This window comes from Sceloporus occidentalis, unplaced genomic scaffold (genome assembly GCF_023333645.1).
Source record: "Sceloporus occidentalis isolate IW3139 unplaced genomic scaffold, rSceOcc1.0.p SCAF_24, whole genome shotgun sequence".
Lineage (NCBI taxonomy): Eukaryota > Metazoa > Chordata > Lepidosauria > Squamata > Phrynosomatidae > Sceloporus > Sceloporus occidentalis.
Genome location: NW_028317004.1, coordinates 8,399,853 through 8,414,208, shown reverse-complemented (window position 1 = coordinate 8,414,208; position 14,356 = coordinate 8,399,853). Strand labels below are relative to the sequence as shown.

At 40.5% G+C, this 14,356-nt stretch overlaps 1 protein-coding gene across 1 annotated transcript in view; it reads right to left on the bottom strand.

Annotated features, from left to right (window-relative positions):
• The window catches only part of LOC149300579 (guanine nucleotide-binding protein G(q) subunit alpha), a 62,454-nt gene extending 48,432 nt beyond the window's left edge, over positions 1–14,022 (bottom strand). The window contains exon 1 of the mRNA XM_089485201.1: positions 13,887–14,022. Coding sequence (XP_089341327.1) covers positions 13,887–14,022 — 136 coding nt within the window. The remainder of the gene's footprint in view (positions 1–13,886) is intronic.
• Positions 14,023–14,356: the final 334 nt, after the last annotated feature.

Here is a 14,356-nt window from a genome sequence, read left to right as displayed (position 1 = left end):
AACCCACCCTTTCCTCCCCACAATCCTCCAAAAAAAAAAAAAAAAAAAAAAAAAAAAAAAAAAAAATTAAAAATTGGGTTTAGTTTGGTGGGTGGTTAGAGGGAATTGGGGATAGTGTAGTGTCTTAGAAATTGGGTAGGTAGGTGTCCTGTACAATGGCGCAACGTGACTTCAGCGCTGAGGAGGCTTATGACTTCCTCACTCAGTCTGATGATGAAGCCACTCTGACTGCGTCAGACGACGATGCCACTGACTGCATCAGATATTGATCCAGTATCTGATGGATCTACGTCTGAGTCAGAGGAAGAAGATGATGGCCAGGGTCCATCTGCTAAAGCCGGGCGTGGAGAGCCCGACTAAATATAATTGGGTGCCCCCAAATATGATTGACCCAGTAATCCCTGCTTTTACTGGGACTCCTGGCATCAGATGGGACATTGATGCTAGTGAGCCAAACTCATTTTACAATTTAATGTTTTCCCCCGAGTTTTTTGAGCTGCTAGCACCTCAAACAAACATCTATGCAGCCCAGTGTCAGGCAGCTGACCAAGGAGACAGAAGCCAGACCTGGTACCCCACTGACCCTTATGATGGGCATTGTCAAAAAGCCCACTATGCGATTATATTGCCCAAATAATGCCCTGAAACAGGTACTATGAGCTCCTAAAATGTTTACATTTTAGCGACAATTCCCAATGCCCCCCTAGAGAGCACCCCCAATTTGACCGTTTATATAAATTGAGGCCCATTATTAATTATTTTTCAAGTAAATTCCCTGAAATTTATACCCCCGATCAAAATGTGGCTATAGACGAGTCCCTGGTCCTATTCAAGGGTAGACTGAACTTCAAACAGTATATCCCGGCCAAGCGCTCGAGGTACGGTGTAGTTATATAAACTTTGAGAGTGGGACGGGATATACTGTTTCCTTCAGAATCTATGAAGGGAAGGACAGTCACCTTGATCCCCCTGGCTGCCCACAATCTGTGGGTACTAGTGGGAAGATAGGGGGACAGCAGGTCCCACACTATTTGAATAAGGGCTACCACCTCTGGGTGGATAACTTTTACACCAGCCCAGATTTGTTTCATTTTTTATTTTTACAGCAGACCCCGGCATGTGGCACTGTTAGGCCAACCCGCAAGGGTTATCCTAAAATTCTTACGTACCCAAAACAGAAGCGCGGCACTACCAGTGCTCTGCGCAGTCAGGAGCTGTTGGCCCTCAGGTACACTGACAGGAAGGATGTGTATATCCTCTCCACTATACACAATGAGAAGGTGGTATCTGTCAGTGTACGTGGGGAAGGTGATGCTCAGGGGCTCAAGCCTCAGTGCATCACCGATTACAACAAGAACATGGGGGGTGTAGATCTTTCTGACCAGTGTCTGCAGCCGTACCTGGTGCTGCGTAAGACCAAGACCTGGTACAAAAAGGTGGCCATTTACCTCACCCAGGTTGCCATGTACAACACATATGTGTTGTACAAGAAATGTGCCACTGGGAAGATCTACACCTTCCTAGAGTTCCAGCTGAAAATCCTGAGGGATATCCTCTTTGAGCAGGCAAACCCTAACGTGCAGGATGACAATGTCCTGCGTCTTACCGGCAGGCATTTTCCTTCTGCAATCCCCACCACTGGTGCCAAACAGAAGCCTCAAAAAAGATGCAGAGTCTGTTACAAAAAGGGTATTAGGAAGGACTCCAGGTACCACTGCCCTTCCTGTCCCTCTTTGCCAGGACTCTGCATCGATGAGTGCTTCATGATCTACCACACCAAGGTAGATTATTAAATTTCCGTTATACTTTTTATTTTTTTGTGTGTTAGGGTGAGCCACAGGGGGGTATTTTTAGTTGGAACAATTCCATAAGTTTTTGCCCTACAAATTAAAAAAAAATCCATAAATAACCATATGCATAAAAAACCTATGCGTGTGGGGTATTTCCGTAATCAGTGATCCAGTATGCCAGCACGTTACAACTTATGCCCGTAATGTCCAGAAAACCACAAAAAACTAGGCATGTGGGGTATTTCCGTAATCAGGAGAGCCGGCTGAACACTTTAGGCTGGATTTCTCTGCCATAACATATACCATGTGCAAAATATCCTAAGCAACACATGTGTTGGCAAAAAAAGCGCATGAAATTATTGCTACGGCTGACTTTGGCAGTGATTGATGGCCAAATGGCTGCAAGGAAAATGTCCAAATGCTCTTGATGAGATACTCTGGGTTGTCTGCTTTTCAGAAATATATACTTTTATTGGGGTATCTATAATTAGGGGGGTGCTAAACAGCCCCAAATGAAACATAGGTCTACTAAAGCAAAATGTGAAAATTTCACGTTTGGAATCTATAACGCGCATGGTCCCGTTTGTGCCCTGTAATGTCCAGAAAACGACAAAAAAAAAAAACTAGGCATGTGGGGTATTTCCGTAATCAGGAGAGGCGGCTGAACAATTTAGGATAGATTTCTCTGCCGTAACACATACCCCGTACAAAAAATCCTAAGAATACTACAAAATATTAAGACGCGTTGTTGAAAAAAGTGCAGGAACTAATTTCTGTGGCCACCTTTGACAGTGATTGGTGCCCAAATACCCCTGATAGGATAGCCTGGATTGTCTGCTTTACAGAAATATATACCTTTGTGGGTGTTTTTGTTTTATTTGTTTAAAATTAGAGTTGCAGTCCCATCATACCTAATGTAAAAATTTAACGGCTTTGTATAAAGTAATGTACACCTTATAGTATGTTGGCTTTATGTGCTGGAAAAGTATGAAAATTCTATATAAATTAGGTATTTCTGAAATCAGGACACCTGAATTGATACATTTGGATGGAATTTTCTCTCACTTTACCTAATTTTGTGAGGATTCAGAGGGAAAATTAAAAAAAAATTAGGTGTTTTTTTCTAATTTTTGCTAGTTTTTACTAAATTTCTAATTCTAAATTTTCAGCTAATCATCCAACTATGGTATCAAAAGAAAGCTCTATCTCTCCTTGAAAAAACTATATACTTTACATGGGTACACTATTCACAGGAAAAGAGAATCATCGCTGAACCGATTTGCCAAAAATGGCAAAATTGCTCCGGGCTTTGAGGTACCAAAAACCCCTGGGATTGAAGGGGTTAAATAATGTACAGCATATATATATAGAAATCTATTTGTATACACAAACTACATAAAGGGATATGTATGGAAAACACGAGTATAAAATGGTTGAGTCTGCCTTACATTTAATTACCAATATGTGAGACATTGGCGAACATCTCCAAGGTGTTGTATACGTCTACTCTTATCAGGCCAAGCATATAAAAAGTAAAGCACTAGAGGAATGGGCTCAATGCTTACACCCACAAACACTTAAAAACCCACGGAGCAAGCACTAAAGTGAAGCACTCAGGCTTCTAGTAATGTGGTTACCATTACTGCATTTAGGTTTTATTACTGAACTTGCTCTTAAAAGCTTTCCAAAATGCTAGATCAACAGCCAAAAAGTGCAAAACAAAAGTCCTCAAGTAAACGATGCACATGGGTTCCATTACATAATCTGGATTCTTAAATGGGTTTATTCACTAAAGCAGTGGTTGACAGGAGAGTCGTGGTTTTGACGCACTGGATTCATTGTACACGACGAAGGGCCAACCCTAGCATTAAGGGCTGAGTTTGCCCAGCATAATGCACGGTTCAGGAGATTAGTTGATTTTAAAAAAATCTCATGGATTTAGGTATGCATTATACAAGCCAACCCAAGCACTTCAAATTCACTGGGACTGGGCTTTTTTAATATGTAATGAAATCAGAAACACTAGAGCCAGCTTTGGATTTAGTGAACAAACATCAAAGGGTAATTCAACAGAGTGGCTTAAACCAGTATTGGTGAGAAAAACACCAAGGACCTTATCGATTAATATCGCACCATCATAGCCAACGGCACTGAACAATAGGCAAATAGGACAAGAACTACATGCAATAAGTCTGAGAGCTCTACTCAGACAAGGTTACTAATATATTTTACAAGTTGCTGACCATCACATGTAAGGTGCTACTCTGCAAGATATGGGGTGTATGAACTTATCAGACAATTACTCCATTATACATGCCGCATACTCCTGAATCACTGCACACGCAGCAACACAAGAAATGCATAACAGTTTCACGGAATAAGCGGCTCAAATTGTTTTTCCGGATTGTATCTGTGGTTTGAGTTAATGCCATTTTTGCCATCACTTGATGACACAGAATATTTACCGAGATTGGAGTTTGCAAGCAAACCCAGCTCCAAATTTACTATGAATTATATAGGGCTATCTTGCTGTAGATCAGCACACTGTCTTCTCATAATGTAGTCGAGTTGAAACCGCAGAATACTTTTATTTGAATAAACCCCACATTCTCTTACATCTACTGCGTCAAACTGGCCAGACACACTGTGTGTGTGTGTGTGTGTGTGTGTGTGTAATATATATATATATATATTACACACACACAGTATCTCAGAAGAGTAAGTAGATATTAATGGCTGTGTGTTATTTTGAGGGGATATCATAGAAGCCCCAGCAGAAGCAGTAGCGGAGGTAATCTGCGAGCATCGCAAAGATGCCCACCGGCTGCAAGAGAGAACGATCTGGGTCCCCTGCAGCGCCGGGACTTCTATGGTGGAGCACCAGAAGGTTACGTCACACTGGTGCTCCATCATAGAAGCCTCGCCGGCTGTCAGAAAGGAGGACCTGGGTCCCCTGCAGTGCTGCGGGGATCTGGATCATAGTGTTATTATCCGACCTCTTATAAATCGATAAAATCAATTCAACTAATCAATAATGAAATGTTTGGCAACGATTTTCATTATCGATTAGTTGTTGCAGTCTTAATTATTGTGCTTCTCTGTTTGGCAGTCTGATGGGAGAGTCTGGGTTTAGCAGATGGCAGAAGAATGTTACCTGCCTGGCGGCATTGTGCAAACTATAAAGTTTGGTGGAGGAGAGATAACGGTATGGGGCTGTTTTTCAGGCGTTGGGCCCCTTACTTCCAGGAAAAGGAAATCAATGCTTCCAGCTTTACGGGAACAGTTTGGGGAAGGCACTGTTCTATTCCAGCACTGCACAAAACAAGGTCCATAAAGATATGGTTGGATGTGTTTGGTGCAGAAGAACTTGACTGGCCCGTACAAAACCCCATTGAACCTCTTCGGGGTGAAACAGGATGGCAATTGCGAGCCAGGCCTTCTCGTTCAAAATCAGTGCCTTACCTCACAAATGTTCTACTGGATGAATGCACAAAACTTTCCACAGAGACACTTCAAAATCTTGTGGAAAGCCCTCCCAGAAGAGTGGAAGCTGTTATAGCTACATATAATGTCTATGAATTTAGAATGCAATGTCACTCTTGGTGTAATGGTACGGTGTCCCTCTATTTTTGTCCATATAGTGATAGTGTGTGTTTGTATGTATTTATACACACACACACAAAACACTACTAGAAACAAACTGTTTACACATCATGAAACCTTGGAGGCTGGGCTGATAGTGGTCAGTGTAGCTTCAAATGCTGCTGTCTTTGTGTGGCTTATTGAGCTTGCAAGTGAAACAAAAGTTAAACATTTAGGATTTGTTGTGATGCTGTTCTCCAGTGCCACTTCAATACACACTGTTGTGATATACAACATCTAAACACTCAATTCAAGAAGAACTCCACACCTCTCATACTTACCTACCCATGTTTTAAAACGGTTCCAGTCAACCTAAACAGCATACCTTCACATTTTTTACGTTACATTCATAGATGGGCAAGGTAGTGTGTCAACTTTCTACAGTAAGTGCATACTTGGAAGAAAAAAACCCCCCTCAAAGTATTCATCCTGGTTAAGAGGATTTCATAAATAAATAGCGCCCATTTTCCTTGGATCATCACCCGCAGATGCTTATTTCTACTTCTGACTTCCATAGCATTATTCATATAAAACCAACCCCTTGCCATTAGTAATTTAAAGCATTTTTCTTTACACTACCTGCTTTTAATAGTGTACAAGAACATTGACTGAGTTGAAGTTACTCTAAACAATATTTTGCAGCTGGACACGGGAAAGCAATTTTCACGGATAAAATCAGCTTCCTCCCACATGTGAATAAAATGGCTCCACAAAAAAAATTACATAAAGCTATAAAAACATAAATACAAGTGTTGTAATAGTTTAATACAACATTAATGTTTCCATAAGGAGAACAGATTAAAATATGTCGAAGACTCCAAAAAGAAAACTGTTTAGTAAAGGTTTTGTATGTTGTCACTCTGGAAATGAGTCTTTAAGCTGTTCTTGGCTGGGCTCACTATAAGCAGGACCAGTAAAGACCCCACCCTTCATGGCGTGTACCATATGACATAGCAGAATACCAGGATGAGCTTCCAGAATTAACATGACGAACGAAAATTCAAGCTTTCAAAGTGAAAGTAACATAACATAAGTCATGGTGGGGTAAAGGGGGATGGACAACCCCTCCACTTAAAACTAAGGGGGTAGCAGAGACATTATTAAACACTAACCTACAAACACAAGACAAGCCCGGAGACTTGCTGTTCCCACAGAAATCTCGTGGTGCTACCACCACTGCATCGGAAGTGTAAGTAATGGACTCTTGGATGTTTAAGGCAGAGATTTCAAACCTTCTTACACCACTAGTGACAGTTTTTTTTCTTAAAAGAGTACCATAAACAAAAAGTTTCAGTTTTAATATTTGGAATAAAATACTTAAGTATCATTAGAACCCTTTAGAGTTACCCCACAGGTTACTTTATTGCTATAGAATTAATCCCTTTTCTATATACTTTGCGAAAGCTTTGTGACAAAAGGTTATTCAACCAACTTCACATGCGTAGACACACCTTTGAGGACGACAGACAACTGAATGAAACTCTTTTTGTGGCTCTTAAAATGAAAAGGCTGGAATTTCCCCAAAACAATTACCATATTTACACAAAACTGAAGAGTTCTAATGTGCTGAATGGGAATGCCTGGACAAAAGCCACAAGCTACAAAGAGGAAGTAGTGAAACCACACTTGGATTTTTTGGGGGGAAAGAAGAACGGGCTGCCATTAGAGATCAACTTTACGTCTTTCATATGACAGTCAAGAGCCAAACGGTTGGAAAGCCTGGGCCAGGCACAATATTTTAGAGGAAAATGCAAGGCATATATTATAACAAGCAAGGCCACTTTGAACAACTAAATGTTCATCCAAAATATTTTGGAAATACTGCAATTTTTCTGAAAGTTGCTTCCCTCCCCCTAAAAAACAAAGCATTATTACATTAGAAAATGTAAAACCTCAATAACACATTGTTTGGACTCTGTGATCCTCAATATCCCTACCACAAGCACAGAATGTGCTCTTTTATGGGCATAGGTGGGAAAATCCATAAAAGTCTTTACTAGGATAACCCATGCTCACCAGAGAACTAAAAACACTTCTTTAGCATCATGTCAATTTCTGTGCACTTAGGCTTTGATTAATTAACATGTGGAGCTTTTGAAACAAATATATATAATATATATGTAGTACTGGAAGTAAGAGGCCCAACCCTTGAAAAACAGCCCCATACCGTTATCCCTCCATCAAACTTTACAGTTGGCACAATGCAGTCAGGCAGGTAAGCTTTTCCTGGCATCCACCAAACCCAGACTCGCCCATCAGACTGCCAGAGAAGCGCAACTAGTCACTCGGCAGAACACGTTTCCACTGCTCCAGAGTCCAGTGCCGGCATGCTTTATACCACTTCATCCAATGCTTAGCATCGTACTTGATGATGTAAGGCTTGCATGCAGCTGCTCGGCCATGGAAACCCATTCCATAAAACTCCTGCCGCACGTTTTTTGTGCCGATTGCCAGTGGAAGTCTGGAAATCTTCATACATGGAATCGGCAGAGTGTTGGTGACTTTTACGCATAATGCATCTCAGCACTCAGTGACCCTTCTCTGTGACTTTACGTTGTTTTCCCCTTTGTGGCCGAGTTGCTGCTGTTCCTTAACACTTCCTCTTTTCCAATAATACCACTTACAGTTGGGTAGATGGGATGAAATTTCATGAACTGCCTTTTTGTAAAGGTGGCCTCCTATCACGATACTATGCTTAAATAGAGTTCTTCAGAAAGACTTGTTTTTTTCACTAAATGTTTGTAAATGTAGACTGCATAGACTGGCTAGGTGCTTGATTTTAAACACCTTTTCCAATGGGTCTGATTGAAACACCCAAATTCATACATGTGTATATTAGGTAGTGTGGTGTATCGTGGAAGGGTCCCTTCCCTTTGTATTTCAATTAATTGCATTACCAGCAGCACCTGAAGGTCACCACTGTTGGAGATATTTTGGGAAAGGAGCTCAAAATATGACATGAACACCATGGAAGCCAATGGAACATTCTCCAGTTCCTTTACATTTGTGGTCATGTTTGGTAAAATAGAGTGACAAATAGGATTGGGCCAGTACCTCAGGGAATACCAAACTAATCACATCACTTTTTAACTGCTCCTCAAAATGTTGACATGTGATGATCACGTAAACACTTTTTAAGCCTCATTGTCCAGTGTTTCTGCCAAGAACCATTCTTAAATGAAATGCTTCACAGTTATCTATGTGTATAGACAGGGCTAGACACACTTCTATAGGAACAAAGAAGGGACGGGTCTACAGGGACCAATACAAGATGGCTCCAGCAATGGATAATGGAAAGCAGTGCTCATACAGCCAGAGCATAACAGCACTGGGATGAGAGTCTCAACACTTTTAAACTTAAATATACATAAAGTGATGCTTAAAATTATATTTTTTTTATGATTTAATTTTATAAAATATTTTTACATTTCTTTCAAAAATAAAAACAGCTTCTTTATTTGTACCTTCTCTTAGCAGCAAACAGGTATATAAACGATAGAATAAGGAATGGGGAAATCACGTTACTTAACGATCCTAGATAAAAATTCATTCTATTCACCAGCCATTGCACAAGTCAAGCCAGCTGGTCGCTGGAGACATTTTATAAATGTCATTAAAAGCAGATTTTATTTCCTGATAATGGAAGCAGTAAGCCCAGTAACTCTTAACACAGCTGATACAAGATCCAATTTAGAATTGCAGTTACGAAGGAAGTCAGTGCCAAAAAAACATTGTTAATGGCACCAAAGCAAATAAAGCCAGGCAACACGTAATGTCTGTTGGGTTTCCTGTAAAAGGAGTTAAGCTACCATAGTCTCAAGCAATATGCCACAAATGAACATGCAATTAATACGCATTTACATCATGTAGTCACGTTACTAAATTACCACTTTTTTTGCACATGGCAGGAAAAGTTTTGAGACGTACGTTCTTCAGTTCTCTTTTACTACACAACCATGGATGTGCTTTGGTAACCACACAGAGAAAACCTGCAAACCACAATAACTGCCTGTTCTATAGAACTAATCTATATCAAATATCAAAGTCTACTAGCTGCCAGTCTACCGACTAAGCTTTTCCTGAGAGCCGAGTGGGGGTGGTCATCAAAATTGCGCTGCGTCCGCCACAACTCCGTGGCTTAGAGAATATATTCTCTGATATATATGTGGCTGAACATATCTTCTGCTTACCAGTGTGCACATACAGCATATGATCTGCCAGCTAACTCCAGTGCAAGTTCCAGGGCCGTCCAATGAGACACACGTATTCACAGAAATGGCTCCCACTGCAGTTAGTACCAGTTTCCAGCACGCTCTCATCCCATAGGTAGTGACTAATATGAAGTCTCAGACACTTTCCTAGCTCGGAGTAATGGAGTGCCAACATTAAATAAAAAAAAAATAAAAAAAAAAGTTTGTTCCCTGACAAACATTTGCCCATTTCACCACAAAGTTCAAATAGGAGGTTTTGGGCAGGACTCACCCCCCACTCAGACTGATGTGTGACATTAAAGCTTTTTGTGCACTTTTGAAAGATTGACCAAGTCCTCTGATTTTATGGAGAAAAGATTGACAGCCTTACATCATCTAAAGACAAGCTGATAGATTACATATAAGAGAAAAACGGACCTTCTCACAAGCTTACAATTTAATGATAGATCTCAGACAAAAATATATATATTAGACGCACACCATATATATTATATATATATTTTTTGTGGCGGTTGTAATGTCTTCTCCTCCTATACCAATAGGAAAACATATTTTCGTTTTATTGTGTATTCTTGTTCTCCCCTACTATAATAGTACTATTGAATCTGCTGCCACACTTTAAATTGAATGGAAAGTTTAATGTTGTAGGTTTCTTATGACAAGTGATTATCACCATAGAAACCAACCAGCAAGAAGAACCCATTGGTTGCCATGGAGATTACATCACTTTGAAACTTTGCACTAAAATTATCAACAAGTAATAGAGTAATTCCGATTTCTACATAATAGAATTAATGCCATTTTATTTATTTATTTATTTTTTTAAACCAGGTGCAAAATTTTAAAGCCACAAATATTAAAAACCCTCTTGGGAATTTCAGAATTCCCCGATAGGAAGAGGATCCCACGTAAATGGCTGCACGGGAATGCGAGGAAAACCCATACAGAAATAACTGCTTCAAATGGGTTAAAATGTAGACAAAATGTATTGCATTTGATTTAAGAAGAAAGCTTGCAAAAGCTGTACATGCAGACACAATAGGTTGCTACACCCCATCTGCGGCATCTTCTCCGCTCTGCAAATGTCACTAGAAGGCAAATGCATGGTTTCATCTATATAAATAACCGTTTATAGCCCTCCTAATATCGGAATGGCTTTAGGTAGTTTTTTTTTTTTTTTTTTTATTTGTTTGGTTTGTTTTCAATGCATCCACAGAATTTGTTTTATGCAAAGATCCTATTTAACAATGTGCCTGAAGACACCAAAAGTATGCAATTCATCAAAACTCTGCAGATATGTTTCTAATGTTCCTGGCTTACAATCATCATTAGCTCCAGGACCTGATGTTTGCAGCTGTAGCTCATACCTACATGCAGGGATTACAATGAGGTTAAAAAGTAGTTTAATAAGATAAAGATATATAAGGAAAAAAAAAAATTTCTCCTGATATACAAGAATAAACCACATGAAATTTTTGAGTGAAAAGAAACCACTCATTTGTGATATAAATATATATATAAATATATTTTTTATATGTGTTTGAAGGCGTATTGAAAGTGTATGCCAATAACTAACCAAGTGTCCTGAAGCAGCACAGAAGCTATAGGAGTTACCTATAATGTACTTTCTTGCAACACAAGTTATAAAGTCAAAGCCAAACAAAACATGTTCCTTTTCATATATTTGGAGAACAAAGATGACTGACTGCATCTCTCCCTGTGATAAACTGCCCTGACGGTGACCAGGACTATTCCAAATACTTATGTATTCTATATGGAAATACAGCAGAAAAGATTGGCCTCCTCTACCAACACTCCAGGAGTTGTACAAAAAAAATAGTTTTTTGGGGTACAAGATCATATCGCCTGCACAATGCATAATAATCCTCTAGGGTCACAGTGATCATCCCACTTCGGATGGTACCAGTCGCTCTTCTGCATACACCCAAATAGTGTACTTGGCTATACGATGGCTGCATGGGCAATCCAGAATCAAAAACGATGACGCTAACAAATACATTTAAACCGTAATAAAAGCAATTAACTTAACCTCATTGAAACCCAATACTAAAAACAGACACAGGTACCTGGTGTGTCAGCAAATCCAGAGCAAGTAAAAATCAATTTACATGAAAACCTCATTCTAAACTATCCGCCGAGCAGCCAATTCTCGGATGAGGATTAGAGAGTTGTAGTTACTGACCCTTGATCGCTAGCTGCTACAAAGTATCTCCAGCAAGCAAAACAAATTTTTTTTTAAAAATTGTCAAAGTAAAACAGAAAACAAAGGAGACTTAACCAGTTTTTCTGTCTCTTGAATAACGTTCTGCTGTAAATTAGCAGATTTAAGAAAATGAGTCGAATTTTACGCGTTCTTCTGGGTGTTAATCTGTAGAGTTGCTGGAAGGATTTAACATATTAGCCTGTTAGGATTTGCATGCATATCAACGGTCTGCAGCTTCAATGAACAAAAAGGCAGCCAATGCAGGCAGCATCGCCGTCTGCTTACTTTAGTTGCAGATCCGAAGCCACATCAATGGCGGCGTAGCAACTGTAGAGGGTTTTTCTTCTTCTGCCCGTTCCCTTGATCATTTCTATATAGCTATATTGCAAGAATAAAGAAATGGCTCTATGGCAGCCCACTCGGGAAGCACCGCACACACACACACAATGCAGACACTTAAACCTGTCACCAGGCATCAAACACCGCCATGCCTTCTCTCGCTCGTGTAGGTGGCTTTTTAACCCCTTCATTATTTTCCGCAACGCCAGAAATAAACATAGAATATTCCTGTACATGTTTGGCACGCGCCATGCTTTAGTCGGTGCAGAGAAAGCTTTTTCCCTCATTACACACGGTGGTGAGGTGTCTACACTGCATGCTCGCCCCCATTTTCACATTTCATCACTTGACAGCAAGCATCCATCTTTAACTTTGGACGCCAGCACACAGGCATTTTACGAAGGGGAAGAAACAATAGATTGCATGTATATATATATATATATATATATATATATATATATATATATATATATATATATATATATATACACATACATACATATATGCAGAGTGCCTAACTCGGCCATCTATAGCTAATGGTTCTCGTCAATGTAAAAAGAACACATTGTAGAAGCAGCTGTGTGAAACGTAAGCGAATAGAAAATAAAACCCGAAGGGTGGTCATATGCGTGGGATTTAGATAAATACATATCTTCTGCGTTAAACACATTAAACATCCCATCCTTAATGGAAACGGGTTATTCATAACAGTTTGGGGAATAGTCTATGCATTAATGTAACGTTAACCGATACAAAGCATTCTAAATACACTATATTCTATTACGATGACAACCATACATGGAAGGGGAAAAAAAAGCTGCAAAAGGGAAAGCAGCCTAATATACATCATACAGATTCTGCACCCATCAATGATCCTATGCGAGTTGCATTCTGCGTATACTTTTATTTTTCCATATCTTACGGTAGCACGGTTACCAATGAGCATGCATGGAAACCAAATGCGGTTTTGCGAACCTTGTGCGATACATCGTTCTACAGAATAATGCAAATCTAATATTTTTTTTCTAGAAGATGCCAAGTTAGCATACATCACCAGTCCGAACACTGGGCTATGTATACCTGAATACTGCTATGTAGGGTATGTCAACGGTGTAAGATTTATACATCACTTGCCATCTGTCACTCAGCATATAGTAGGCCTGTAACAGATTATGGCTGGGATATGAAACCATATACACTAGAAGCAATTGCAATAGGGTGACATAGTTGCAATAATATATATATATTTATATACATACATAGACAGACACACACAGGAGAAAGCTTCCAAGGTATATGAAGGAGAAGGATATAGTACCTACTGCATATAGGGTGCGTAATGATTGGATATATATATAGAAAGATTCTATACAACAGCCATAACGAACAGCCATTTTTGTGTACTGGTTAAATTATTGCAAAGATGCACGGTTCGTGGTGCCACTTAGGGCTGGCTATACGTAGTGTGCCATGTACGTGAATCCCGGTGAGCAGCACGGGCGGGTCGGGTGCCCTGACTGGGGTGGATTAATTTGCGTGTGTGAGGCAAGCTGGGCGGATGAATGGACAGCCATGAAACAGGGAGGGGTGCTGTACACATGTGCATGATCAGGGCCCAGGCTCCGAGCAACCCAACCCCCCCAACCTATGGCACCGTCCGCCATGAGCAAACACACTCACCCAGCAGCAGCAGTTTCAGTTCCCTGCGGGCGTCCCTCTTATCCCGGCGGAGCTGCCTTTCGATCTCATCGTTGATCCTTCTGGCTTCCTTGGCCTCCTCGCTGAGGCAGCACGCCATGATGGACTCCAGAGTCATGTCTCCTGACTGCTGGAGAGAGACAGACCCCCACCCTGCAAGACACAGACCTGCCGCTGCAACCCTGCTTTCTTGCAACAAAAACAAGGGGGAGGCAATGCAGTGCAAAATGGGGGGAAAAAACGGTAAAAAAAATATACTGATAAAGCAGTTAAAATCCACGGGCTACAGCACCAAGGTACGCAGGTACCCCCCACCAAACAGCTGATCTGCTAGCACCCCCTTAAGTGGGTGGGCGCTGCCGTTGCCCGTGTACAGGGGACACCAAACACCCGATCTGCTGTCACTCGCCTGCTCCAACTCCGCCTCCTCTCAAAACCATGCACCAAACAAC